The sequence below is a fragment of the Prinia subflava genome, chromosome 1 (genome assembly GCF_021018805.1).
Source record: "Prinia subflava isolate CZ2003 ecotype Zambia chromosome 1, Cam_Psub_1.2, whole genome shotgun sequence".
NCBI lineage: Eukaryota > Metazoa > Chordata > Aves > Passeriformes > Cisticolidae > Prinia > Prinia subflava.
In genome coordinates, this window is record NC_086247.1 from 38,922,534 (window position 1) to 38,947,315 (window position 24,782).

At 41.7% G+C, this 24,782-nt stretch overlaps 2 protein-coding genes across 3 annotated transcripts in view; both read left to right on the forward strand.

The window, feature by feature from the left end:
• The window catches only part of PLAG1 (PLAG1 zinc finger), a 58,823-nt gene extending 39,102 nt beyond the window's left edge, over positions 1 to 19,721 (forward strand). Inside the window, exons 2-4 of one of the 2 annotated variants that reach the window (XM_063393810.1) lie at positions 2,253 to 2,352; positions 6,159 to 6,517; positions 7,113 to 19,721. In XM_063393810.1, coding sequence (XP_063249880.1) covers positions 6,276 to 6,517; positions 7,113 to 8,376 — 1,506 coding nt within the window. In that variant the 5' untranslated portion in view covers positions 2,253 to 2,352; positions 6,159 to 6,275 and the 3' untranslated portion in view covers positions 8,377 to 19,721. The remainder of the gene's footprint in view (positions 1 to 2,252; positions 2,353 to 6,158; positions 6,518 to 7,112) is intronic. The other variant, XM_063393820.1, reaches the window with a different exon arrangement.
• A 99-nt stretch (positions 19,722 to 19,820) lies between these two features.
• On the forward strand, positions 19,821 to 24,516 carry MOS (MOS proto-oncogene, serine/threonine kinase). The gene has a single exon (XM_063419598.1). It carries the CDS (start codon positions 21,787 to 21,789, stop codon positions 22,834 to 22,836), a length of 1,050 nt encoding a protein of 349 aa, XP_063275668.1. The 5' UTR covers positions 19,821 to 21,786; the 3' UTR covers positions 22,837 to 24,516.
• The last annotated feature ends 266 nt before the right edge of the window (positions 24,517 to 24,782 follow it).

Consider the following 24,782-nt stretch of genomic DNA (forward strand, 5'->3'; position numbering starts at 1 on the left):
GTACCCAAGTGGGCTTTGGGCACATGCATGTAACAATGCATTTTGCAGTGTGATGCTTCTCTGCTTCATGTGGAGAATACTTTGAACTTTGTTATTCATTAAAAATTCTTCCTACCTCACCTGGGTGAAAAGCTTATAACACTATGACTAGAAGCAGTTACAAGGAGAATGTACATCTTTGTCCATCGTTATACCTCAGACATTTTCTAATGCCAAAAGCTTCTGAGAAAAGTTTAGAAATCAGCGTTATCATGGACAATTTTTCTCTTCTGTGCATAAGGAACAATATTATCCAATAACATGTTTATTGCGGCAAAGCATAGGAGTTATTTTATCTTTTCACTTAATCCTGTCAAATGGAGTAAATGTTTTCATAATTCATACAAATGTAGCCCCTTTTGTATGTTGTTGAGCTCTTTATGTGATAATGGCCCTGTAGAAATTGAGATCCCACTAATTGCAGGCATAGCATTGCCCTCACCTGAATCCAGTGCATTGTGATTTTGCTGTATTCATAAGGTAATGAATGAATGAGAGTAACTGACTGTCCTCTTTCATTCTCCTCAGCATTTTAGCTACATCTCATGTTTATCTTGTTTATTTACTTGTTCCAGTTGCTTCATTTTCCCCTGGTTCCATAGTGCTTCCATGTTTCTAGTGGCCTGTCTCTGAGGGCATCTGCTTTTTGCTAGAGTGGCTTTAGATGTGTGATGAGCACTGAGGATTATAAACATATAAGGGAAAATGTTGAATGCCACTGAGAGGACTATAATATTTTAACAGGATTTGTTGGGTCTTTTTTCCAAACAGGAAATAGTCTGTAAATGTGAATAGTGAAGGGAGCTAAGTCCATGAGGACTTAGTCCATTACATCTATGTGTCTGTCTTAAATATTGTCACCTTAACAATAGTAGTACATCAGTAGGAACATCTGGGGAATGGAACTCTTCCTTTGTCACAGTGGAAGATGTTGAGGTGGGCATTGCAGGGGAATTGCTTTATAGGGGTCTTGCTGGGAGAGTAGGTAAGGAGTCATCAGTGTTTGCTCCCTTAAACAAGGTGATTTGGGGACCCCAAAAAGTGGAGGTGAGGGTTGTGCTCATTAGTTGAGAACAGAACTTTCTCTTTGGGTACTGGAGCTGTTTCTGCCTCCTGCCTGTGTGTACAAAGCCCCACATAAATGTTCCTCAGCCATCAAAGAGCTTCACTTGGTTGCTCTGAAGCACTTGTGAACTAGGTTTTTAGGGACACCTGTTTGCTCACATTCATGCTCACCAGCAGAAGTTGCTGGGTCTGTGCAGAGCTGAACTGGGTATCAAAATGAAGAATGACTTCTGGAATGCATGGGAAGCCAGAAAGGAAAATGTTTTGTGTGTGGGGGAAATGTTACATTACAAGGCTCCTGCCAAACAGCTTCAGCCTGCTGTGGGGCATGAGCACTGTATAGGGCTTTGCCCTTCCACATCTGGAAGAATTGGACAGGATAAATCTCCCCATTAAAATGAGGCACTGAACATGTTTTCTGTGTATACCTGTGTCATCCAGGAGGCCTTCTAGCAAGAGAAGGAAGATCAGCTGCAAATTTACAAAAGGTTGATGGCAGAGGAAAGGGAGATATAAGGGAAATTCCAAAAAGGCCCTCTCAGTTTGCTCAGGCATACCTAGACTTGCCCTCCTTTGGGATTTACCTGTAGCATGTTCATCATTAAGAAGTTTTATTATTTTTTTAAAATTAATTTTATTTTCCTTTGCAGGTCAACTTTTAAGCTGCTATTTCCTGTATAATTAAGCAGAATGAAGGCATTAGGTTCTAGTAAAGTTGGGCCTAATCCAGAATCTTCTCTTATTCAGTCCTTTCTGAGTAAGAAACTCAAGTCTGGGCCCAGCATTTCACATGTTTTGCTGTTACATCTAAATTATTTGTGGTCTGTGGATTTTTATATTTTTTTAACTTTATGAAAACTCCTTTGCTTTTGTCTAATTTTATCTCTTTATGTGCCACTGTCCAGCATAGCATTAGTTGAAATTATGTAAGTGTACTGCAAATTGAAGTGCATAATTGCTACTGATAATGCAAGAACGATTCCTACAGTTTATAATTAACAGTACATAATGTTCTGTGCATGGGTTGGATCTGTCCCTTTTAACTTTTCCTTTCCGATTCTTTCCAATCCCTGGTCTTGCCGCATCACAGCCTTTATGAATGCACTGGTTTCGCTGGAGTCTAGTCCATTGTTCCTTTTGTTTTTCAGACCAGTAAAAATGGGAAGTACTGGATTCTGGTTTCCTCCAAGAAGAGTCAGCGGAACTGGTTAAGACCAAAATCTGAGGACTTTAGTGGGCAGACATCAGGTGTGCATTGATCAGAGGCTGCTTTAATCCTACTTTAAGTATATGCTTCTTTAATAGTATTACATATAAGCTTTTGTGTAACATGTTTGTGATATTTGGTACTGCATATAATTATTCATTCTGCAGTTATGAAAGCACCAGTAAGAATGTGGATTTTAAGTGATAATGTGTTGAGACACAAGCAGGCAATATTACTTATAAAATTCTTTCAGCTGGTCTTTGGAAAATTTAATATTTGAGGATCAGTGTTTTTTTAAAGTTTTAACTCCATTGCTCAGTCTATATCCACACCCCAAAAAAAGGAAAAAAAGTGGTTATTTGCTCTTTAGAGATCAATACTGATGTTTTTAATTGCCTCACCTACTGAGAAGGGATACTGAGATAATAGTGCATATGTGTTTTTAATAAAAAGCTGTCACTTTCAGAGATTGGATCCACACTATATTTGTTCTAATGATGCATTTTTAAGGACAATTAAACACAGTTCAAAGTCAGCTTAATTAGTTTTGATTGTAGAGGAACAAAACCTGAATTCTTTGTCCCTGTGAATGTTCTGACTGGTACAGCAGCTAGGTTACCTGAAGTTTTGGGAAAGATAACAGTAATGTTATATTGGCCTGAATATAGGATAGTCTCCAGACTGAGGTGTGATCTTTGCGTTGAGAAACGGAGTGAGAAGTTGTCAGATGTTAATTTGTTAAGCCTAATATGCTGTTTCACAACAAAGCTGCTTCTGACATCACATCTGCAGATTCTGCAGAGCACCCTTCTGCATGGCCTCGTATCTTGCATCTCCCTAGCTTGATGCACGTTCAGTTCCTTCCCACCCACCCCAGTGTTACCAGCTCACCCCTGTCCTCATGTCCTTAGATATTCCCAATGCCTGTGCAGTACTCACTGAGCCTCCCTAGTCCTACACCCCCATCCTGGTTCTGGCCACTCTCCCTCCCTGTGGTGGCTCATCCTCCTTCCCTGTACCTTTCCTTCTGTCACCACTTCTCTTGTCACTGTCTGAGCCCAGAGTCCACTTGGCTGTGGAGCTCTGACCCAGCATGAACAGAGTAGCGCCACTCTCATGCAGCAGAGTGTGGAGTCTGTTCCCTTGCCTTTTCTGCTAATCCTGCCTGCCCTGTCTCAAGCTAGGTATGGATTTGGCAGGGGGGCCAGAGGGATCCCTGGTACCCCGTTGGGGCTGTTGGTGTGCCCTGGGCATGCAGAAAGGGCTGTGACTGCTGTGCTCTCAGCTCTGTGTGGTGGGTCTCAGGCAGGTGCCTGTGTGGCATAAAAGTACCTTGTGCAAGTGTAGGTCAGGTTGGATTTTTTTAATTCCCCCTGAACTTCATTTGTCAGGAGAGATGAGACTTAAACAAAATTTCGTTCTACATTCAGGCCAATATGCATTGAAGACCACTGTGCCCATTAATAGAAGAACAAAGTTAATTTTATTACCAGATTCTGATTAAAGCCTATATTAAAAAATACCTTTTGATCAACAGATATATCACAAGTTTAATTTGAATCACTCTCCTTTTGATTACATTGATGGCTCCATTGAAGTCTTTGGAACTGGTCTTCATTTACTTTTATTGAAGAAAAGTATTTCTTCTAGGTCTCCAAACAACTGTTCCTTATGAACTAGAATTAGCAAACTAGGCTGTTGATTATGAGACAAAAAATAAAATTAAGCTGATATTTTGAAGACCTGTGCATTTTCCCACTCATGGAGCTGGTGTCTCCAGGCTTCCATGAATGGGAATTAGTTTGAGACCAATCTGAAGTCAAGAGATTTCTTAAAGAAAGCCTTTTTCTCTCAACAGATATCTTTAGAAGAAGTTAGTACTTCCTTACAAAATTTAAGGGAATAAGGTGGTCTTGTGAAACTGCTTGTTTAAAGGAGGTAGCATAGTTTAACCTGTCATTCAAGGACTTCAGGGTTAAAAGGAAGCAGATTTCCATCTTGATGTGCCAGTACTCCTCTCCTCTAAAGACAAGGGAAAATGGGAAGGAGGGAGGAAAAGGCTTAGACAAAGGCTTACTCTGTATACACATTTCAAATGGAGGTCTCAGTCTGAGGATTTCTTAAAATGCAGATATTAAAGAGGCACTTCCCTTTCTCCCTCTCCCTGCTTCTCCTGTCCTGCCATGCATTGAGGAAAACACAGGCTTTCCTTCCTTCTCGCTTTCTGCCAGGACCGTGCTGGGGCACTTGCATTGACCGTGCAGTTTCCCCCGGCACACCTGGGCGCTGCTCTCCACTCCTCTCTGGAGCAGGTGGCCCCCTCCATCTCTGCTGAGCCTCAGCAGGGGTGAGAGGACAGCTAAGGCCGGGCTCCCCCACAACTACCCGGCCTCGCTCCCTGCCCGCAGGGACGAGCCCGGGCTGTTTTCCGGGGCGGTGGCGCTGGGCTGGAGCAGCTGCAGCCTGGTGGTGCCTGCGCGGCTCCAGCTGCCCGGCTCCACCTGTCCCAGCAGCTGCGGCTCCCCCAGCCCTGCTGCCGGCGCTGCCCGGCCCCGAGCCCTGCCCGGCCGCTACCCGGCTCCGGGGCCGCCCAGCCCGGCCGCTTTCTGTGCAGCTGCCCCGGCAGAGACCTGAGGGACAGCAGCTGCCAGCCACAGCACCGCGGCTGGGGGTGGCTAGTGGCACTTTTAAAGGAGGAAGACTAAATTTTGGGGCTTTCCAGCCCTCCCAAACACTTGCATTGAGTGCTGTCCTGCTGTCTTCCTTGTCCCCGCTGCTGCAGACCTCACGCTCCACCCTTCCCGCTATGGGTAGTGCAGGATTTTGGTATCTATAGTAGCAGTTGTGCTCCAAGGATGCAGCGAAGCTGTCAGCAGCCCCTGACAAAGGAGGGCTGTTGAGTGCCCTGTGATGGCAGGTGCCCAGTTGCCACTATATGATACCAGATGACGAATTTAAAGCTTCTCACCCACAAGTCAGCCACGAGGATCACATCATGCACCTCCTGACAATGAAAGCCTCTGGTTTAGTTCACATTTTACTATGCCACAGGGGCAGGACTTGGAGCCTCCATCCTGAGCTAGCCTGAGTCTGAATGTTTACAGCCTTCATGTCTCACAGGGTAGCATGACGAGGCTCGGGGTCTCCAGTACAGGGCTGATAAAACCCTGATCTGTCTAATCTAACCCTAATCCGTGGGACTTCTGTCAGTCATAGGTCAAGTCTCTGTTAGCAGAGGGTGAGTTTACAGGAGGATTTCACCTGGTGTTAGGCATCATTGGCAGCGCATTTTGCTAGAGTAGACGCGTAGGTGTACAGTAATCACAGGGAAAGAGGTACATACGAAAGGGAACCTGAGCTTTGCCCTCCATAGTGTCAGCGTGGGTACTGCTGCGTTTTGTGCAGGTTTTCAAACATTTTGAGGCTTACAGACTTTCACTTTGATAGTTGTGTGTGTGTGCCTGCATGCATGTGTGTGTGGGGATGTCTGTGCAAACACCACATGCGCGGCTGCAATTCCTTTGAAATTGGAAGCTGCCAAAAAGTGCCTGGGTAGGTAGGCCCTTTGCCTGATACCTCCCTTAATCTGACAGAAACTTTGCTGTTCTCCATCAGTGCTTGAGGGGAAGGTTGTGAGGTGTGATTTCAGGGCATATGTGGATCTGTTCATCCTGAGCAATGCGTTTTAAGAGTTGCAGCAAATAGTGTAAAGAAACCTGTAGGTATTACATTAGACCAGCTGAACCTAACTTTATTTTTAAGTTTTATTCAGAAGCATCACATAGCAAGTAAACTTCAAAATCTAAGTTTAGTTACAAACTAGTTGTTTCTTATTTTTTTTTTCCAGTCCCCTTTTGCTTTCTTTTACGACCACATGAAACTTGAGAAGCCATCTAAAGCTAAATCATTTAGTGGAGTTGGGCAATTCCCAAGTGTCCAACAAGAAGGCCTGGTTTAGGCTGCGATGGCCACTGTCATTCCTGGTGATTTGTCAGAAGTAAGAGATACCCAGAAAGTCCCTTCAGGGAAACGTAAGCGTGGTGAAACCAAACCAAGAAAAAACTTTCCTTGCCAACTGTGTGACAAGGCCTTTAACAGTGTTGAGAAATTAAAGGTTCACTCATACTCTCACACAGGAGAGAGGCCCTACAAGTGCACACAACAAGACTGCACCAAGGCCTTTGTTTCTAAGTACAAATTACTAAGGTATTAAACTCTATTTATCTTTCAGATTATATTATCTATTTTATGTTGGCCGTGTTAAGCCGTGTAAAAGTATATATTTCTGTACGCCTTCAGCTGATTGCAGAGAGGATGTGTTAATTAAAGTAGCCATTGGATTGTTTCTAGAATTCTAAATTACCTAAGTTTGCAAGCTAATGTCTTTGATTTTGTTTCTTAATTTGTTTTCTGCTTTTGTTTTCTGTTTGTTTGTTTTTGTTTTGTTTTGTTTCATTTTTAATGAGCGTAGAATTTTCATTTGTATAAGGAATTGTCACAAGAAAAAGAGTTTGGACTGAAAGTTCTTTGGCTATGGACTTTTACACGAGTACTTTCATACTTGCCCATATACCCCTGATACAGTAGCTAGAACCCACCAAAACTAAAGTGTCAATTTAAGAGAAATGGCTCGCGTTTTGCTATATTTAAGTTTGTCAAACTGTCTTTGTAGTGTCATGCTTTCAGTTAAAAGGTTCTGTTGCAAAGCAGCCCTTAGTGTAGTATTTAGCAGCCATTAAAAAATGAGCACGTGTGTTTTTTGATCAAAATAATTACTTACAGAATATATCTGTGTTTAAAGGCATATGGCTACTCATTCTCCTGAGAAAACCCACAAGTGTAATTATTGTGAGAAAATGTTTCACCGAAAAGATCACCTAAAGAATCACCTACATACACACAATCCCAACAAAGAGGCCTTTAAGTGTGAAGAATGTGGAAAGAACTACAATACCAAGCTTGGGTTCAAACGTCACCTGGCTTTGCATGCTGCAACAAGTGGTGACCTCACCTGTAAGGTATGTTTGCAGACTTTTGAAAGCACAGGAGTGCTGCTGGAGCACCTAAAAACTCATGCAGGCAAGTCATCGGGTGGAGTGAAGGAGAAAAAGCACCAGTGTGAACACTGTGATCGTCGGTTCTACACCCGAAAGGATGTCCGCAGACACATGGTAGTGCACACTGGAAGAAAGGACTTCCTCTGTCAGTACTGTGCACAGAGATTTGGGCGGAAGGATCACCTCACGCGCCACATGAAGAAAAGTCACAACCAAGAACTTTTGAAGGTCAAAACAGAGCCAATGGACCTTCTAGATCCCTTTACCTGCAATGTTTCTGTGCCTATTAAGGATGAGCTGCTTCCAGTGATGTCTTTACCTTCCAGTGAACTGACATCAAAGCCATTTACAAACACTTTGCAATTAAATCTCTACAACACTCAGATTCAGTCCATGCAGAGTTCTGCATCTGCACACCAAATGGTTGCCACATCGTTACCATTGGGAATGCCTTGTCCAATAGATATGGAGTCTGTCCACCCTTCTCACCAGCTATCGTTGAAATATCCGCTCGGTACTACCTCATACTCAGTTTCTATGCCTGAAAAAGAACAGCCATTGAAAGGGGAAATTGAAAGTTACTTAATGGAGTTGCAAAGTGGTATGCCTTCTTCATCCCAGGATTCTCAAGCATCTTCATCAAAACTAGGGCTGGATCCACAAGTAGGGCCGCTGGATGATGGGTCTGGGGAAGTTTCCCTTTCCAAGGGCTCCGTTCCCATTAGCGAACCTCTAAATGCCCCATCATTGGACTTTTCTCAGCTGTTCAACTTCATACCTGTAAACGGCCCTCCCTACAATCCTTCTGTTTCAGTGGGAAACCTCGGGATGAGTTACACGCAAGAGGAGGCACATTCTTCTATGACTCAACTTCCACCACAAACCCAGGATCCACAAGATCCTAGCAATAGTATAGGCCTTGGGTCTCTGCACTCATTGTCAGCAGCTTTCACAAGCAGTCTAAGCACAACCACCACCCTACCACGATTTCATCAAGCTTTCCAATAGGATGTACAAAGCTGGCTTGTTAACTGTCTATTTGTAGAAATGCCTTAGGTGACCATTTTTAACTTAGTGCCTACTATGAGACACTATAAATTCTCTGCTTTTGTACAGTACCAATCTCATGAAGCCAGTAAGAAATTTAAATTAACTTTTTTAAAATGTTTTGAAAGTGTTTATTCTCAGCTGTGTTTACTTTGGTTTGTTGGTTTTTTTTAAACAGTCTCGCTGTATTGTTTTCATTTTCACTGCCAATTCACACATTTAAAATGTTCAGTAGAAAGTCATCCCAAGCAAACTCTCAACACTCATCCCGTTTTTAAAACTTTTTCAACCATACCAGCTATTCTGTTTTATTGATGTCAGTGGTAGAACTGCCACTTTTACCTTTTAATATATTTTACTATTTGCAAATAATCCATTTAAAATATGTATCAGAAAGATTCCTGAGATTTGGAAAAAAATTCTCCAGTCTGTTTCCAAACAAATCCTCTTCCCAAATGGTGACACATCTGACCTGTTCTATAATGACAAATCTAAATTTTTTTAAAAAATATAGAATTCAGATTTTTCTGAAAACTTGTGTGTGTATATATAGAAGTCCATATATACACATGTACATATATATAGCATTTTGACTTGTATTGAAGTCATTATAAAAGTTGTTAAGAATTTTGCCATTTTCTGGCTTAAATTTTGGTGGCCTGTTATGGATAACAGAAGAAAAACAATTAGCGTAATTCTCTAAAATTAGGGCTGAACAGAATTTCGACAGAGAATCTCTGCTTGCCTAAATGACAGATGTTTCAAGTTGAATTTGAAACTGTGTTGTTGTGCTTTCGTGACTCTGGTATAGGGAAAACAGGCAAAATTAATGGCTGATCTTGAAATATAAAAGTGTTGTAACGTAGTAATGCAGAATATTTTGTCGCAGTTTTTGTTTTAATTCTTAACTTGCTGTTTTTTTCTCTTTAGTAGCATAGAAAGAGTACTGCATAGGAACCCTCCAGTAGTGTGTTCACATTTGTAGGCATCAGCCTTCTCCCCGCTGCCACCGCCAAAGGGTGGATCAAGTCCAGCCAGAAAGTGTGTACCTATTTTCAGTTCAAAACTAGTGTGCAAGTCAGAAAGTGAATGTAAATTTGCAACTACCAGTTTGTTTTGTTTTTATTGGAGTGATCTTTTCAGTTGTGTTACATGGTGTGTTATGTCCTCCTAAGCAACAAGTTAGATGTTAATCACACTTTCTACACCTGGGTACTTGGTTAGGGACTTTTTGCCCATTGCCAAGATTTAAAGACAGGACTCTTAGGAGTGAAGTAAAAGCATATTGCTTACACCACTTTTACCTAATGCAATATATTCTATTCCCCAACCCCTAATAATCAAAAGAGGAAAAAAAAAACCCTAAAAAAACAACCAACCCTGTGATGCAGAAAAGCAAACTAGATTTGCTGTAATTCAACAATAACATTATTTTCCTTGTCATTTTTGTACAAGGAATTAAAAAATGGAAATCAAGTACATTAGTATCTCTCAAACAATAATGAGGATTCATACAAGGTTTTAAGTGGTTAAACTAAATATACTTCACAGAAACAAAAGTTGCTCCCATTTAAGGAGCTCGTGCTCCACATGTTTTATCAGTAGCTCCTACTGGTTTTTTTTAATGCTAGGAGCAATATGCAGGTGTAGTTTTACTATTTTATACATATGTGTATTTAAATTTTATTACTGAAAAATAACATTTTTATAAATGTGTTTGTGTTCCAAAGGCATTAAAATAAGGATGCATTAATAAGGAAAATACCTTTTGAAATTCTGCAGACTACTCCTAGATTTTGGGTTTAGGAGCACGTTATCTCAAAGTGGGCATTTAGCTCTGCTTCACAACTGCTTCCTCTGGTTTCTGTGAAACAGATTGCTCGCTTCCTTACATCTTTAGTTGAATGATTTGTTCAATATTGCTTTTTTTCCATTCATCTTTCTAAAGGAAAGAAAAACACAGATGAACAGAGCACAAGCTGAATGCAACCGAATGTAACTCTAGTTTATATGAACGACCGTAACGCATCTAAGAAAAACTTGGGTTTATTCTCAGTCCTTTTAATCTGAGGTGAAGATAAATGGACTTAATTCCCCCGGTGGGTTATGTCCCATGTGGAGCCGAGCGTTTGTGATCCTCCCTGCAGCAGAGGAGAGCTGCGAGCGCTTGGCATCTCCTGTAGCTGGCCCAGCACTGTGGCCGGGCAGCGCTGCCCTCCCTGGGCAGCCTCTGGCACACAAATTTCCAGTCTGGAGCCGCTTGTTATCAGCCCCAGCTGCCAAAAGACTTCATAAAAAACAAAACCCACGGACACTTTGCCAACGCCCGTTTCTTAGTGCGTAGCCAGAACCCTTACTACTTTGTTCGTGCCTTAGCTTCCTGAAAAGGGATTGACATTTCACTTGGAGTTAGATGTACATTTCACTTGAGAAATAGAGACCTCAGACAAGATATTGAACCTCATTCAGTCAGGGTTTCAGTGGGTGGCTGCACCCAGAGTGTTTGCAGCTGAGCTAGGATGTAGGGTAACATGGAAGCAGACTGACCCTTTAAGCAATACCAACACCACCAGAGTGCTTTTGAGCATCGCTTAGGCGGAGTCAATATTGGCCACTACTAAACCATCAGTTTTTAAAACCCCGTTTTCTTGATTTCCCATGGATTCTTGGTGGGAGGGGGGAGGGCTGGCTGATCATGCACCACTCTTTGTGCAACTTCTAAACTTCTAGTAAGGTTGTTTTGTTGTTGTTTTTTTTTTTTTTTTTTAATATATATTTTTTTTGGTGTACTTGTTGCTTGTGCTTTATTTAGTAGTAAATTGTGGAATAGAGTGATTTATTGTTAATTTGGCAGTAGCGGTTTTTAAAAACCATATACTGACTGAAACATGAGCCAGAGCTGATTGCTTTATTAAGCTAATAATGAATGTTAAGAGTACATATTTTCAGGATCATTTGCCTAGTGAGCTAAACTTGTATTATAGGCCAATATTTTTTAAAATAAAGCTTGGTCAACCTCTATGTTACACATATTACAAGATATAGCACTTTCAAAAAGAAAACCTAAACCTTTTAAGAAAATTTCGTACAGGTTATGCTTTTTATTATAAAACCTTTTATTATAATTTGTTTCAAGTGCCATTAGATTACATATATGTAGGCCTTTGGTATAATGCTTTGTGTACAAAATGGTAGACATTGTAATTTTAAACAGGTACATTTTTACAGTGTTTTCTTATCAATTTGCTATATTGCACAGAACCAGTGTGTCTTTCTTAAGGGTTTTACAATGGTTTTTACTAGGTTTACATGTTTCAAACTACACTGTCTTCTACTGCCATTTTAAATACCAGTCAAAAACAATTACGAGTTTGTCCTCACCGTTTGCAAACTGTGTCTTCTGGAGTTCTTGATGGTAAACTTTGTCAAAAATATTTAACATGCAGTATTTGATGCAGAATTTTTTTATCACATCTTATCATCGCTATGCTGCTGTCTGAAGTTAACTTTGGGCCTGATCCTGCATCCGTAAGTGGGGATTCTGCATCCTTTGTTATGTCTGTCTCATACACTGGTTTAGCAGCATCTCCTGTATTCTTCTCAGTCTATAGATAAGCCTCTGAAATATATGTACTTATCTGGTATGTAGTAAACCATTATAGGCTTAGCTGCCCGTCCTGCTTCCCCCCAGTGTACAGTTTAAACCACAGCTTACTTAGCATCATGCTCAACTTACAAGTAATGCCACAGTAGTTCAGAATGTGTTGGGGTAGTCCCAAAGCTTTTATGCAATAAGGGTGTCTTACTTTTGTTGGAAGGCAGTGTCTTTTGATAACAGTTATCTAGCCCTGGAAGTGACACAGAACTATTGCTAATCATATGTAAACACTTTTCAGTATAAGCTTCAGTGGTACAGTTGAACCAGAGTGAATGTTTATCTCCTCAGAAACACTCCTGCAATATTGTTATATTGGATCATGCTGCTAATGTAACTTGGGATACAACTCCTCTCATGGTGCTACAAACCTCCCTGTCTCATTCAGATATATTTTTACCCATAGAAAAAAAAGGACTATACTAGACATATAGTTGTATGATATATTTTTATACTGTGACTTAATTTGTCATTAATGAACTTTGTGCAACACCACAATGTATTCATATGCACTTGCAAAAGTAAAATTTTGGACATGCAAATTTAAAGGCAGACAAGCCCAGCTCTTGTTCACAAAAATAGGTGACTGCTAGTTAATGTTAAATGTGGGCTTTTTATATGGTGTGGAGTGAAGAACATACCATATGTTCCTAAAAGCCTTAGACAAAAACTGGGAAGAGTATATTGGTGAATGATGTCACACCCAAACCTGACTCGGATTGCTGAAATTATATTTTTAGCTAGTGGGAAATTTGTTTGGACTTGTATGCTAAAATGTTTTTAATGATAAAAGTTTTGAGTTGAAAAAAAAAAAATAGAGAAAAAAAACGAACACAGAAAACCCTGCATTCCAGACTGAATTTGTATATGTTTCTTGCATTTAAAATTTGCTATCCTGTGATATGGGAAATTGAGTTGCTTATCATGTATATGTACTTTAAAATGTATTCACAAACTACTGTTGTATTTGTATAAAATATAGACAAAAAGATTGCATATATATTTTTGTGTATAAGCTCTGTAAAATAGCAATCACGTTATGAAGCTGCAGCAGAACTTCATTTTAAACATTCACATCCAAAGAAACAGACTATTTATTGTCCACATACCCTGATTATAAAATATACCTTGCTGCTATTAAACAATAGTGCTGCAGCTTCTTGTGGCCTACAGTGTTATGTTTGCTGTACAAAAATATGTGAACTCCACAAAATATATCAATAAAATTACAGAATGGTTTTAGTTAATGAATAACTTATGCCTGGCATTTCACTAGATAATCTTGATCTGCATGTCTGGGATTTCAAGAAGCAATTACAGAGTACATCCAGTTCTGCTGGGTGTAGTTTGCAAAGGCGTAACTGTCTTTATCATTTATGACTGGTAAAATGTCAGTTTTTCAGAAAATCTTAGGGCACAAATATCTGCGTTTCATGATTTCACCAAGGAACAAATGGGATGACGCTACAGTGGCTGTGCCAAGACAGATCTGAACTGAAGGAAGCAATTGAGTTTGCCTTGAAATTGCACTTTGAAACACTGAGACGCTGCAAGGTAGGTATGGGGTGTCCATAGTGGGATCATTCCTTTGGGACACATAGGTGAGTGATTCCCCATCGTTTCAGATTAATCCAAGTCTCATACATTGTTTGTTGTAGTTTGCAGGACAAACTTCAAAGGCGTGGCGTGTGCTGGACACAGTATGTGGGATGTCTCTCTGCAGTATTTCCAGGAGAAACTCAGTTGTTTTGATCCCATAGATGTGTGTCTGGCCGTGGCACTGACTTCTGAAGACGCCAGGCTAATGCCTGGGGAAGAGGTGCCTTGCAGCCAGACAAGCAGCCTGCACACAGCGGCAGAAAGTTACTTCTGCTCATTCCACACAAGAGTTCCCTAGCATAGACTGCTTGCCAGCAAAGGACTAGCATTTCACATTTCATTGCTTTTCAGAACATATTTTGTTAACATTTTTAGCACTGTCTGTGTTTGCCTGCTTTTGAGTTCTTCTCTTTTCTAAATCTTGGGTTTTTAGGTTCCTTGCTGTAACCCAGTTGGAGAGGAATGATTGTTAGAAAGAGTTGTTGGCTTTCACCTTCTCCATATGCAGACATCTTTCCTTTCTTGTGATCTCTACCCCATTCCTCTGAGCTGACTTTCCACTTCTGTGCCACAGGCTTCTAACTTGTTTGAGAGGGTTGGCCTTGTTATATTGAGAGTCAAAAGCTCAACACATGCTCTGTGATATGAAATACTCTGCAAAACAATTTGTAACCACCCACAAACACATACCCCACACACACCCCCTTGAGAGAAAACCACCCCATTCACTGTTGCTGTCCTAGCTGGTCTCACCCACTATTACTGATTTAACATATCCTCCTTCCAAGCAGATAACCTCTAGAAATTCCATCAGCCTCTGCAATAATCGGAATGAGATTGCACAGATGGCATCTGTATGTTATACAGAGCTCTCTTGATGCAGTCCCTCCAGAATTTCCTTGTTAAATTCAGAGCCACAGACATCTTCCCTTCTGTCTCTCCTGTAACCACTTCCTTGCAAAACTTGCATAAGAAAGTACAGCAGAATGGTTCTGTTGTATCCTCTGTAGCTGGTCTCACTGTCCTCCAGGAGTGGAAGAGGAATGCTATTGTTTTCTTCTTCACCTTTCCTCATTCTTTACACCTTTTCTTCCTTTCCACATACAAGCATGCCCTAGGATGAAAGGGGTTTTTTTGACAGAGAAATCCAGAACTGATGTGGAGCTGCTGTGGATGAGCAAGAACCAAGCAGCTACATGCTGCTGATTTTGCTGCTTTGCAAATCAAAACATTCTATAAAATTGAATAGAAATTAAGTTTTCCAAAGTGGCAGCTGCCGTAGTTCGCACAGCAAGGATTGGTGATCACACACAGGCAGCAGGTGGGAAGGCAAGATAAACTCTGCTACAAAATTTAGTCTGTAGTTAATAGTTTGACAAGTATATTGGAAGATTAACTGGTGCTTATCAGTGTGAGCTGGCGCCTTTAGCAAATAAACAGCAACAGTGTATTTCTGTTTTGAACAACACTGGAGATAATGGTGTTGAAAATGATAGACCCCAACAGCAGTGTGTAGGTTGAAGTTCCTGCTCATGTGCTATATCCCAAGTAATTCAGTATGAACTTTCTCTACTTTTAATAAAGGTGTAACAGCTTGCCTAGTATTTTTATTTTTCTACAAATTTATTTATTTATTTATTTATTGTCATGGTCTGCATGTCGTCAAATAATGAACATTTTCAGAGAAATAAGTATTTGTAAAAAATATAATGAACAGTTCTGTTCTTCACTGTCATCACAGCCGTGTCTCATTTGGGGATATTTGTATCACAAGATCACCAGCTACAAAGCTAATTGGCCTCAGAGGGGACTGAAGAGACATCAGCTCTCAGCTGAGCATTCTGAAAACAGGCCTATGGTACTGCCTGCTGGGGCTGAGCTAGAAATCATTTGAATTGATCCCTTGATAGTTTAACCTGTTTAGTGGGGCTGATTCTCACTGTTGCACTGAACTGCCACGTACAGAGAATGGTTTAGTGTCACTTTTGTATGTCAGATCTCTGCTTGACATGTGTTAAGCAGAAAACCTGAAGAGCCACAGTTTTTAAAAATCAATACATTGTTTCAGCTGTGGTGAATGTTTGTGTGCACATGTATGAATGCATGCATGTATGCATGGGAAAGTAATCCAAGCTGGAAAAGTTGATAAATCTGTTTTGTTTTGTTTTCATTTTGGTTTCCTTCAAAATGTTTAAGTCTAAAGTGTTTGTGTTTTACAAGCCCAAAGTGAATCATATAATTTGTTAAGGTACCCCCAAGTTAAGACAGTGTGTGGTTTCCCAGGCAAGCTGGAAGGGCTTCTTCCAATTACTTGATTAATCTATGAGAGACAGCAGTTTATCTAAAGGGTGCACAGAGTCCAATGAGGAAGGTGTTTGTCAGCTGTCCTCATGTAATCCTAGATAGAATTTCAGCAGAAAAATTCTATAGGCTATGCCTCTGAAATTAAGCTCAACTCTGGCTTACTGGCTTTTGTGTTGTTACACACATGGTCACAGGTAAATCCTTAAAGTTCCTTCACAAGTACTTATATTGAAAATAAAAATATAATACCGGTTTAGTATGGTTTAGGGGCTTGCCATAAGTGAACAACATCTGAGCTGTAACATAAGACTACCAAATATCAAACATTCATGACAAATAAACACATACTAAAGTCCCAAAATTTTTGAAGTCTCACCTGAAAATTGTCTTTTTTTTTTTTTTTTGTCAAGTGTTTGACTCCTTACACCAAGGAAGTATTACTGGGTTGCCCCATAGTTTACCTGCTCTTTCTGCTTGGGCTGAATTCAGTAGTATTTTTACAAGAGGCTTCTGCTTACTCACTGAAAGCCGTGTGATAATTTACTTGAATTGTATGACCCATTTTAATGTTGGGCTTAAAACCTTTCGACTTAAGGCAACCTCTGAGAATGTGCTGTGCCCCGCCATAGTACCCAGGCCATGACTTCAGAGCCACCAAATTTAGCTGATTGTCTTGCCTCTTCCCCTCTACAGCTCTCCAAAGAGGGATGTTTGCAGAGAGCCACCACATTTGCTATGGCAGTGTATTTAATGTACATCACAGAGCTGGGTGTGATCTGTGTTAAAGGATTAAGCTGCTGGGAGAGACTCACCCCTTTATGCATCAGTCGAGGCATCAGCCTTAAATCCATGTATCTGGCAAAGCAGCAGCCTCCCAGCGCTAGACCTAGCACTAACATTTCCCCCTGGGCCCTTTGCTGTAGGTGATTAATTTTTCTTGTTAAGCATTGAAGCTTTTTCCTCGTCCTTAAGCTACAAGTCTTAAATTCCACCGCTATATTTGGCATCTCCCTGTGACCCAGCAAATCTTTACTCCAGGGGCAAGACTGCAAAACCAGTCATGGACAATTTGGCTGAAAATACTGCATAAGGTGCCTGCCATGTGACAGCAGCCAACCTGCCAGGGTAGGTATCTGTCTTTGCATGGCCAGAAAATGCTGCTGTGGGTGAGAGCCTGTAGTTTACATTTCACTGTCTTTATCCCTAAGTTTGGATTCTTATAGCTTGTCACAAGGTTCTCTTTTGAAATTGTGGTATAAATCTACAGCAGCAGGTCTCAGATTGTTATTCCTGCTCCACCTTGGTCACTGAAACCCCTGTAAATTAGCTGTGAAACCTCACCTGCCTTTCCAGTGCCTGCAGTTAAAACCTCTGTGTGTTCAGGTAAGGAGAGCCTTTGCATCATGCTCTTGAACACATGGAGTGTGAAGGAAAAAAAGCATCAAACAGCTGTTTGGCAATGTGTGTTTGAAACTTGATCTTATTATTTATAAACTAGGGTTTAACCTTTTAAAATGTTTATTATTGTTATGTCTCAGCAGTAAAACAGCATCACAGTTCTTACAGATGTATTTTTTCCTTGCATTTGGGTTTACCTTTCCCTGCTTTAATGAAAACTTGTTCGCATTAGCGGTTCCAAGGTGTCATTTTTCTCACCAAAACTGCCAAACTCTGAAACGTGAACTGGATTCTTTTCTGGCTTGTTCTTGTAGGCAAAAAAAGAAGAAAAAAAAGAAGAAGGAAAAAAAAAAAAAGGTGGTTAATCAGTGGCCTATCTTCAGAGCAAGCCTGTGTAGGGACTGGCTCGAGACAAAGCTATCGCTTACACCTGTGCAATTGATCATATCAGAATTCCTTTGAGGCAACTCTGAATATCATCTGAGGTCTATGAGGTGTGACCAGAAGCAATACATAGATGTGAAACTCTGTGCATGAGGAGAATATAGGCTCATCAACAAATCCTAAACTGGGATCAGAGGCACTAACAGTGAAAGGAGAAAAAAGAAAACTCTTGGTTTCAAACAGAGAAGAAAACCTCTCAGAAGTCACAAAGCTGTCTTGCTTTGAGTAGGACTGTAATTTAAGTACTGAAGAGCTACATTTGGCTCCTTTAGCAGGGTTACAAAGTAACATAGTGGAAACACAATGCTACCTCTGTATTGTAAGGCAGTTCTTAGAAGCCTCTGGATAGCCAAGCCTTCAAGGGATTGTTACATGGTACAACCACCAAATGTACAAAGAAATAAAGTAATCATTGAGGAGAAGTATATAACTATACATTCCTAAACTCTCCGAAGCCAGTTCCCATCCCAAGCCCTGTCCTTCTCCTGTTTTAGATAAAACTGGCTATTAATCACCAGAGTGATGCACCTTGATGAAAACAAAACTGGTGTTTGATACGTGCCCAGTGTTGTGCTGGGTTATATCCATGACAGGCCTTTAAGGCCCCTGGTATAGAGGCTAACTTCTGTCCACTGACCAAACAAACAGCAGTGGTAACTAAGAGCAATGGCAACCAAAGAGTTTCTGTATTCCTGATATGCAAGTGAAATGTGAATGGGGGAACTGAGCGAGATTCTGTATTCCTTCTCATCCAGAAGCACAGGCTAGGCCGGGCAGCTGGTGCAGCACTGGATGCACAGGTACACTTTACTTGCAGAAATCCAGCACACAAGCTTGGAACAAACCCATTGCTGCTGCAGTTTATTGCAGCTGTGACATCTGTGACATATTGCAGCCAACAGGACACAGACTGTGTGCTTCCCTCCTGTCGCTTGTGAAAGTTCCTATTGCGTTCTGTACTGATGACTTCTGGCTCCTACAGCTTCCTTCTCCCTCATGGAAAAGGCAGTGCGATAGGAACTGTGGCTGGAGGCTGCTGAGGGTTGTCCTGGGGAAGGGTGGCTGGGAGGGAAGGGGCAGCATGTCCCCAGCAGCCCTGCTCCCCTCTGCAGGTGGCTCACCCCAGCCTGCGGTAATGTCGGAGCTGAACAGAGGTGTAAAGCTTAGCATGGACGTCCTACACTGATTGTAGCTCCTGGGAAGTCACTGGGACACTTCACCAGTGGATTACAGGAAAATAATGTTCATTAAGAATAAAAGCCTGCTTGCATTTAAATCAGATTTAATCGTGCTCACATTGAAAAACTCTGGATGTTCCCTTGCTTTGGTCCTCAGCCATAAGATTGAGGCAGGACAGTAAGTTACACTGAGGCACTTTACATCCCAAAGAATGCACCTCTTGCTGTTCAAAAATTCAGTGTATTCCCCAAGAACAATACAACAATGTCTACCATGGCAGGGCAAACCAGAAAGATTTGTGACAGAAAAGGGTAACAAGAAAATTAACTGAAACTAACAAAAGGACAGCTGACAGATGTGGACATGGATTTTGCCAATAATAATATGGAAGGTCTGATATATCCTTCTGAATGTGATTTCAGTCAAAGAAATATGGAAACAGTCTTAATCCTGACTATTTTATGGCCATATGATTGTATTGCTGTTTTATAGCATTCACAATCATCAGAGGCTGCTAGAGTTGTCAGCTTCACAGGTCTATGCTCAGTCTTTTCATCCACACATCCTTCTCCCTGTGCCTCTCCACACCCAACTTTCCCTTTGAACTTCACTGCCACCATAACCTGGTGAAAACAGGCTTGCAGAATTCTGAGCAGAAATGTCTTTCTGGTGCTTTTATATCCTGTATGGCACAGAAGCCTGCTGAAGAATTGGAGCCCTACTAGCACTCAGAAAACAGGCATAAAAATCTTTTCTCTCTCTTATGTAGCTTCATCCACTTCCTGCAGCTTTTCATTTCCATCACAACTCAGATGCCTAGAAGACATTCTCTGCAAAGATTGAAAATGAAGACTTCTACACACAAGCTTAACAGCATAATGCTGCTCAAGAAAGGAAAGTAATACCTGTTGTCTCCATGGCTTGTTTCACTGCATATTTAAAACTACACTAAAGATCCTCTGGTCCTCCCCCACCCCCAGAACATCCCTGTGTAACTGATGATGAGCCAGAGAATGCCCTGAAGCAGGGGTAGCAGTAGGGTATCTCTTGGCTGGCTCATGCTTGCAGTGGAGAGCTCACGGGGCGTGGTGGCACCTGATGGGTCCAGGGGCCCTTCTGGGAGGGGCCGGGGAAGAGGAGCCTTGTGTTGTCAGGCAGTCCCATCTGCAGGAAATGTCTCACCCACAGCCCTTGTGAGGTCTCTTGGCATCCCTTGGTCCTTGCACTCTCACTTTTTAACAAGTCCTATTAGTACCTATTTATCTAGATCTTGCCCAGCCTGTTTCACAGTGGCAGATGATAACCCAAATTCTCCATTCCCATTCATCTGTAGTCCAAGTTTGCTTCCCTGTGAATTGCTGTAGCAAATGTTTCCTGATTATACTAAATCTCAGTACTGGGGAAGATCTCCATCACTGATTCACTGAGAAGTGATGTCTTTGAGACCCTCTGGTTGTGCTGATCTAGAGTTCAGGGAGAGTCAGAGAATGGCTTTGGGACATGAGGTTTGTGTCTTAAGGTGAGCAACTGAACCCATCTCAAGGTGGAGAACAGTCCAGTCCTGCTTGCACATGGTCTGGGTACCCGTGAAACCCCCCCTGAGCAGCCTGTGCTGCATTTTACTCATCCAGAGGAAAAAAAAAAAAATGAAAACACCAGGAAACCCCTGCAGGAACTGCCTGCAGAGTCAGTGCTGCCCAGAGCTAAACCCTGGAGAAAGAGGCACTGTCAGTCTGAAGTCCCATGGCAGAAGCTGTACTGAAAAATCTGACATTTAGAGTAAAGTTCTGAAGAGTGAGAAGGTAGGAAATGGCTTCCAAGTTTTCCAAGATATTTGTCAACATGTACAGAAAGATACTGGAGTATGCAAAAATCCTTAACTGTGTACATCCCATAAGGGTGCTCTGCTATCTGGGCAGCACAGCAGGTACCAAACACTCTGGTAGTTAGCATGAGCACTGCAAATATGTGAGAGGGTCAAAATTCAAACAAGCTCTTTAAAAACCACATGGCCCACTAACACAAAACATTTCTTTGATTTCTGCCAGAGCAACTCTGTAAATTCAGCAATAATTTTCCTAAGAAGGATCCAGAAATAAAATACACACCTCTGTAGTACTGCATGGGGCGTGATGGGAAGATGACCATGTAATTCTAGTTGCTGTATCCAAAGGATGATAAAGAACAATAATTTGTCTTCATGCTGCTATTAAGGTTGCAGTCTTGCATGGGCAAAGCTGAGTACCCAAACCAGTCCCCTTGTCCCAGTTTAAGTAGTAGGTTCCTACAAACACACTTTTCTATTTATGCCTGCTGTAGCATCATCAAATGTTACTACTCACCACTTCAGCTGCTTCCACTGACAAAGACTTTGAGCTGTTTAATGCACCTGATGCTGATCATTCCTGCCTGGAGCAATGGTGAAATGCATTCACCATTCACTGCTTTATTTACTCCTGGGGCATTTTGCTAGAGGCATTCAAAGGGCAGAACATATTTCTTTTTCTCTTGAGATTAGAAATGATGTGAAGTACTTATGAGTTAATAATTTTTTAGCTTTAAATCTGTTTGCCTTGACTTTCTAGAGATTTGCTTCAGGGCTGAAGAAGAATGTTTCCAGGTGAACCTGATTTGGTTCTGACAGTTGTGACAGATGCAGTGCATTTGGGGGAGGGAGGGGAAATGGTGAAGGGAGGATAAAAGGCTTTGGAAGGCAGTTTAGTGTCCTTTCTGTCAGGGAAGCTTTCTAGTTTTCTCTCTTAGTAGCTGCCTGTTATTTTCTCCTTCATATTATGCCATCACCTATTCCTCTTAACTGCTTTCTTTCTTTTGAGTACTCCCCCTCTGCGGATTTGCGCCCCTGCAGCAGCCCTTTAGTTATCCCTGGCAAAGACAGCAAAAGCTTCTCGGGGGCAGCTTCTTCAGCCAGGACTCGTCGCTTGCCTCCACGCCTGTCCTGGTACTCCATTGACTGGGAGCAGCTCTGCCTCCTGCAGCCCTTAGGGTCTGGGGGCTTTGGCTCTGTCTACAAAGCCACCTACCATGGTGCAACAGTGGCTGTGAAGCAGGTGAAGAAGAGCAGCAAAAACCGGCTGGCGTCGCGGCAGAGCTTCTGGGCTGAGCTGAACGTGGCCCAGCTCCAGCACGACAATGTGGTACGTGTGGTGGCTGCCAGCACGTGCGCGCCCGCCAGCGAGAACAGCCTGGGCACCATCATCATGGAGTACGTGGGTAACATCACCCTGCACCATGTCATCTACGGCACTGGGGATGCGTGGAGACAGGGGGAGGATGATGAAGGAGGATCTGGAGGGAAGATCCTGAGCATGGAAGAGACTGTGTGCTATTCCTGTGACATCATGACAGGCTTAGCCTTTCTGCACTCACGGGACATCGTGCACTTGGACCTGAAGCCCGCAAATGTTTTCATCACTGAGCAGGGAGTGTGCAAGATCGGAGACTTCGGGTGCTCCCAGAAACTGGAGAAGGGCTTGTCCCAGAGCGCCCGCATTTGCCAGCAAGGGGGCACGTACACGCACCGCGCCCCGGAGCTCCTCAAGGGGGAGAGGGTCACTGCCAAGGCGGACATCTACTCGTTCGCCATCACGCTGTGGCAGATGGTGATGCGGGAGCAGCCGTACCTGGGCGAGCGGCAGCACGTGCTCTACGCCGTGGTGGCCTACAACCTGCGCCCGTCGCTGGCGGCCGACGTGTTCCAGCGGTGCCCGGCGGGCCGCGCGCTGCACGGCATCATCAGCTGCTGCTGGAAGGCCGATGTGGAGCAGCGCCTGAGCGCGCACCAGCTGCTGCCCAGCCTCAGGGCCCTCAAGCAGAGCCTCTAGGAAAACCCGGGGCTCTCTGAATCCCTTTTGTTGACTTTTCTTTTCCTCCACCCTTCCTCTGAACATATTTAGCCCCTGTGTGATCTAAAGGCTTTGTTGCTGGTTTTTTTTAAATACTTGGAAAAAAACCACCCCAAACTGTTTTGATACAAGAAAATAAAAGTAAAGAGATTTAATGATACTGTGAGGTTTTTACCCTGGAAGGGGATAGAGGCAAAGATGAAGATGTTGGCATACATAACTTTTTCTGGTTGATGTGTTGTGTGCTGCCTTGCTCACTAAGAAATGTGATGTGCAGAAAAATTGTTGGTTTTAAGTGAAGTACTAATAAGAGTCTGCTTTTGGGAGGTTCTTTATACATAATAACTTTTGGTGTTTTTAAAATGTTAAATATGAGTAGTTCTTGATACCAGCTAGGGTAGTGCATTTGAGCTTTTCCTCTTCATTTAGCAAGGAATGAGTATGTATCACAAATCAATGAATGCAGAAAAATAAATAAAGTGTCAGTAGTCTATTTAATTAGTTCTTAGATGTATTTCATTTCAGTCAGTATCCTACTTCTGATATGGAAAATGTGAACTACTCACATAGTCCTTGAAATAAAGAACCTTTTTGTCAGTCTAAGGCTACTAAGAGTAAGAAAATGCATTAACAGCCTGTCCTTTTTATAAGACTTCCCTGCTATCAGGTGTATTAGTAGCAACTCTTAGTTGGAACATAGCAAATTTTGAAGTATTATAAGAACATTTTGTGGAGAATAGAGTTTTTAAAAAAGGGGAAAGAAGAATAGTAAAGGGAGGATTATTTGTGCTTCATAATGCATGGCTCGGTATTGGACAAAATACTGGAAGTACTGAAAAGGAAGTCTGCTTACAGCAGTAATAATGTTCCTCTGCTGGTGCTCAAAGCATAGACTGTTGAACTATCCTCTGCACTGCTTATGTCTTATCTGCTATCTTTCCTAATCTGGTTGTAGTGTGTCTGGGAAAGGAAGTGCTGTAGGCAATGCTGAAGACAAAAAGCTCTGATCCCTGACTTATCAGAACTGATAACTGTACATCTGAACCCTTATCTGGAGCTGCCTGCTGTAGCTGATATTCCCATTCTACTCAAAGCCTCTGCTTCTTTTTAAGACAGGAGAAAGAGTGATGTTTCAGTCAAATTGTTTTTCTTCTTTAGCCTTCCTCCTTCTTGCTTCCATTCTGGAAAAAAAAATCCCAAAGGAATTGAGCCAGTTTCCTGATTTCTGACACACATCTGTTCTTAGCCCCGTGAAATCCTGGAAATGAGCAACTATGTGAATTTGAGATGATTCTGTAGGTCTTTATGGTATTTGGGTTGGTAATTGAAATTAATGGTTTATAAACCATATCTAAGCTTAACTATTTCTTGGTCTTCTGTCCCCCTTAAGAGGAAATAGAAAATGCTGGCTGGAATAAAAAACCCTGAGGTAATTTCTGTAAAGAGTTTCCTGTATTTCTCTGTCAAAATAATTATGCTATAGAACCAGAACTTTTTTTGTGTGAGTGTTGTATAACTTATTTAATAAAGAAGTTGTTTTATAGATGTTATCATAACAAGTCAGTTACATTTTCAAATTATTAGCTGAGGGCATGCAAGATAAAATTTTAGATAAAGCCATTGACATGCCTCACTTTAACACCAAGCCTTAAATAAAAATGTTTCTGCAGCTTTCAAAAGAATAAAAATTGAATTAATTTTTTTGTTAGTTCTTAAATGCTTGTGTTGTGTTTATTTTGTCAGTCTAGGAAGCTTGCTGCTTATACTGCTAGGAACCTGTGATTTTTTTGCTTAATGATACTTTAGCATCAACAAGTGCTACTTGAGCCTCTGTGAAAAATCAAGCACCCTTCAAATTCTCTGTTGTACTTGACAGAGGGATACTGAATGGCCAAGATCTACTCTTGAAGTATAATCAGCTCTGC

Excerpts from the sequence above, each read along its gene's own strand:
- MOS (XM_063419598.1), top strand. The coding sequence starts at position 21,787 with ATGCCATCACCTATTCCTCTTAACTGCTTTCTTTCTTTTGAGTACTCC.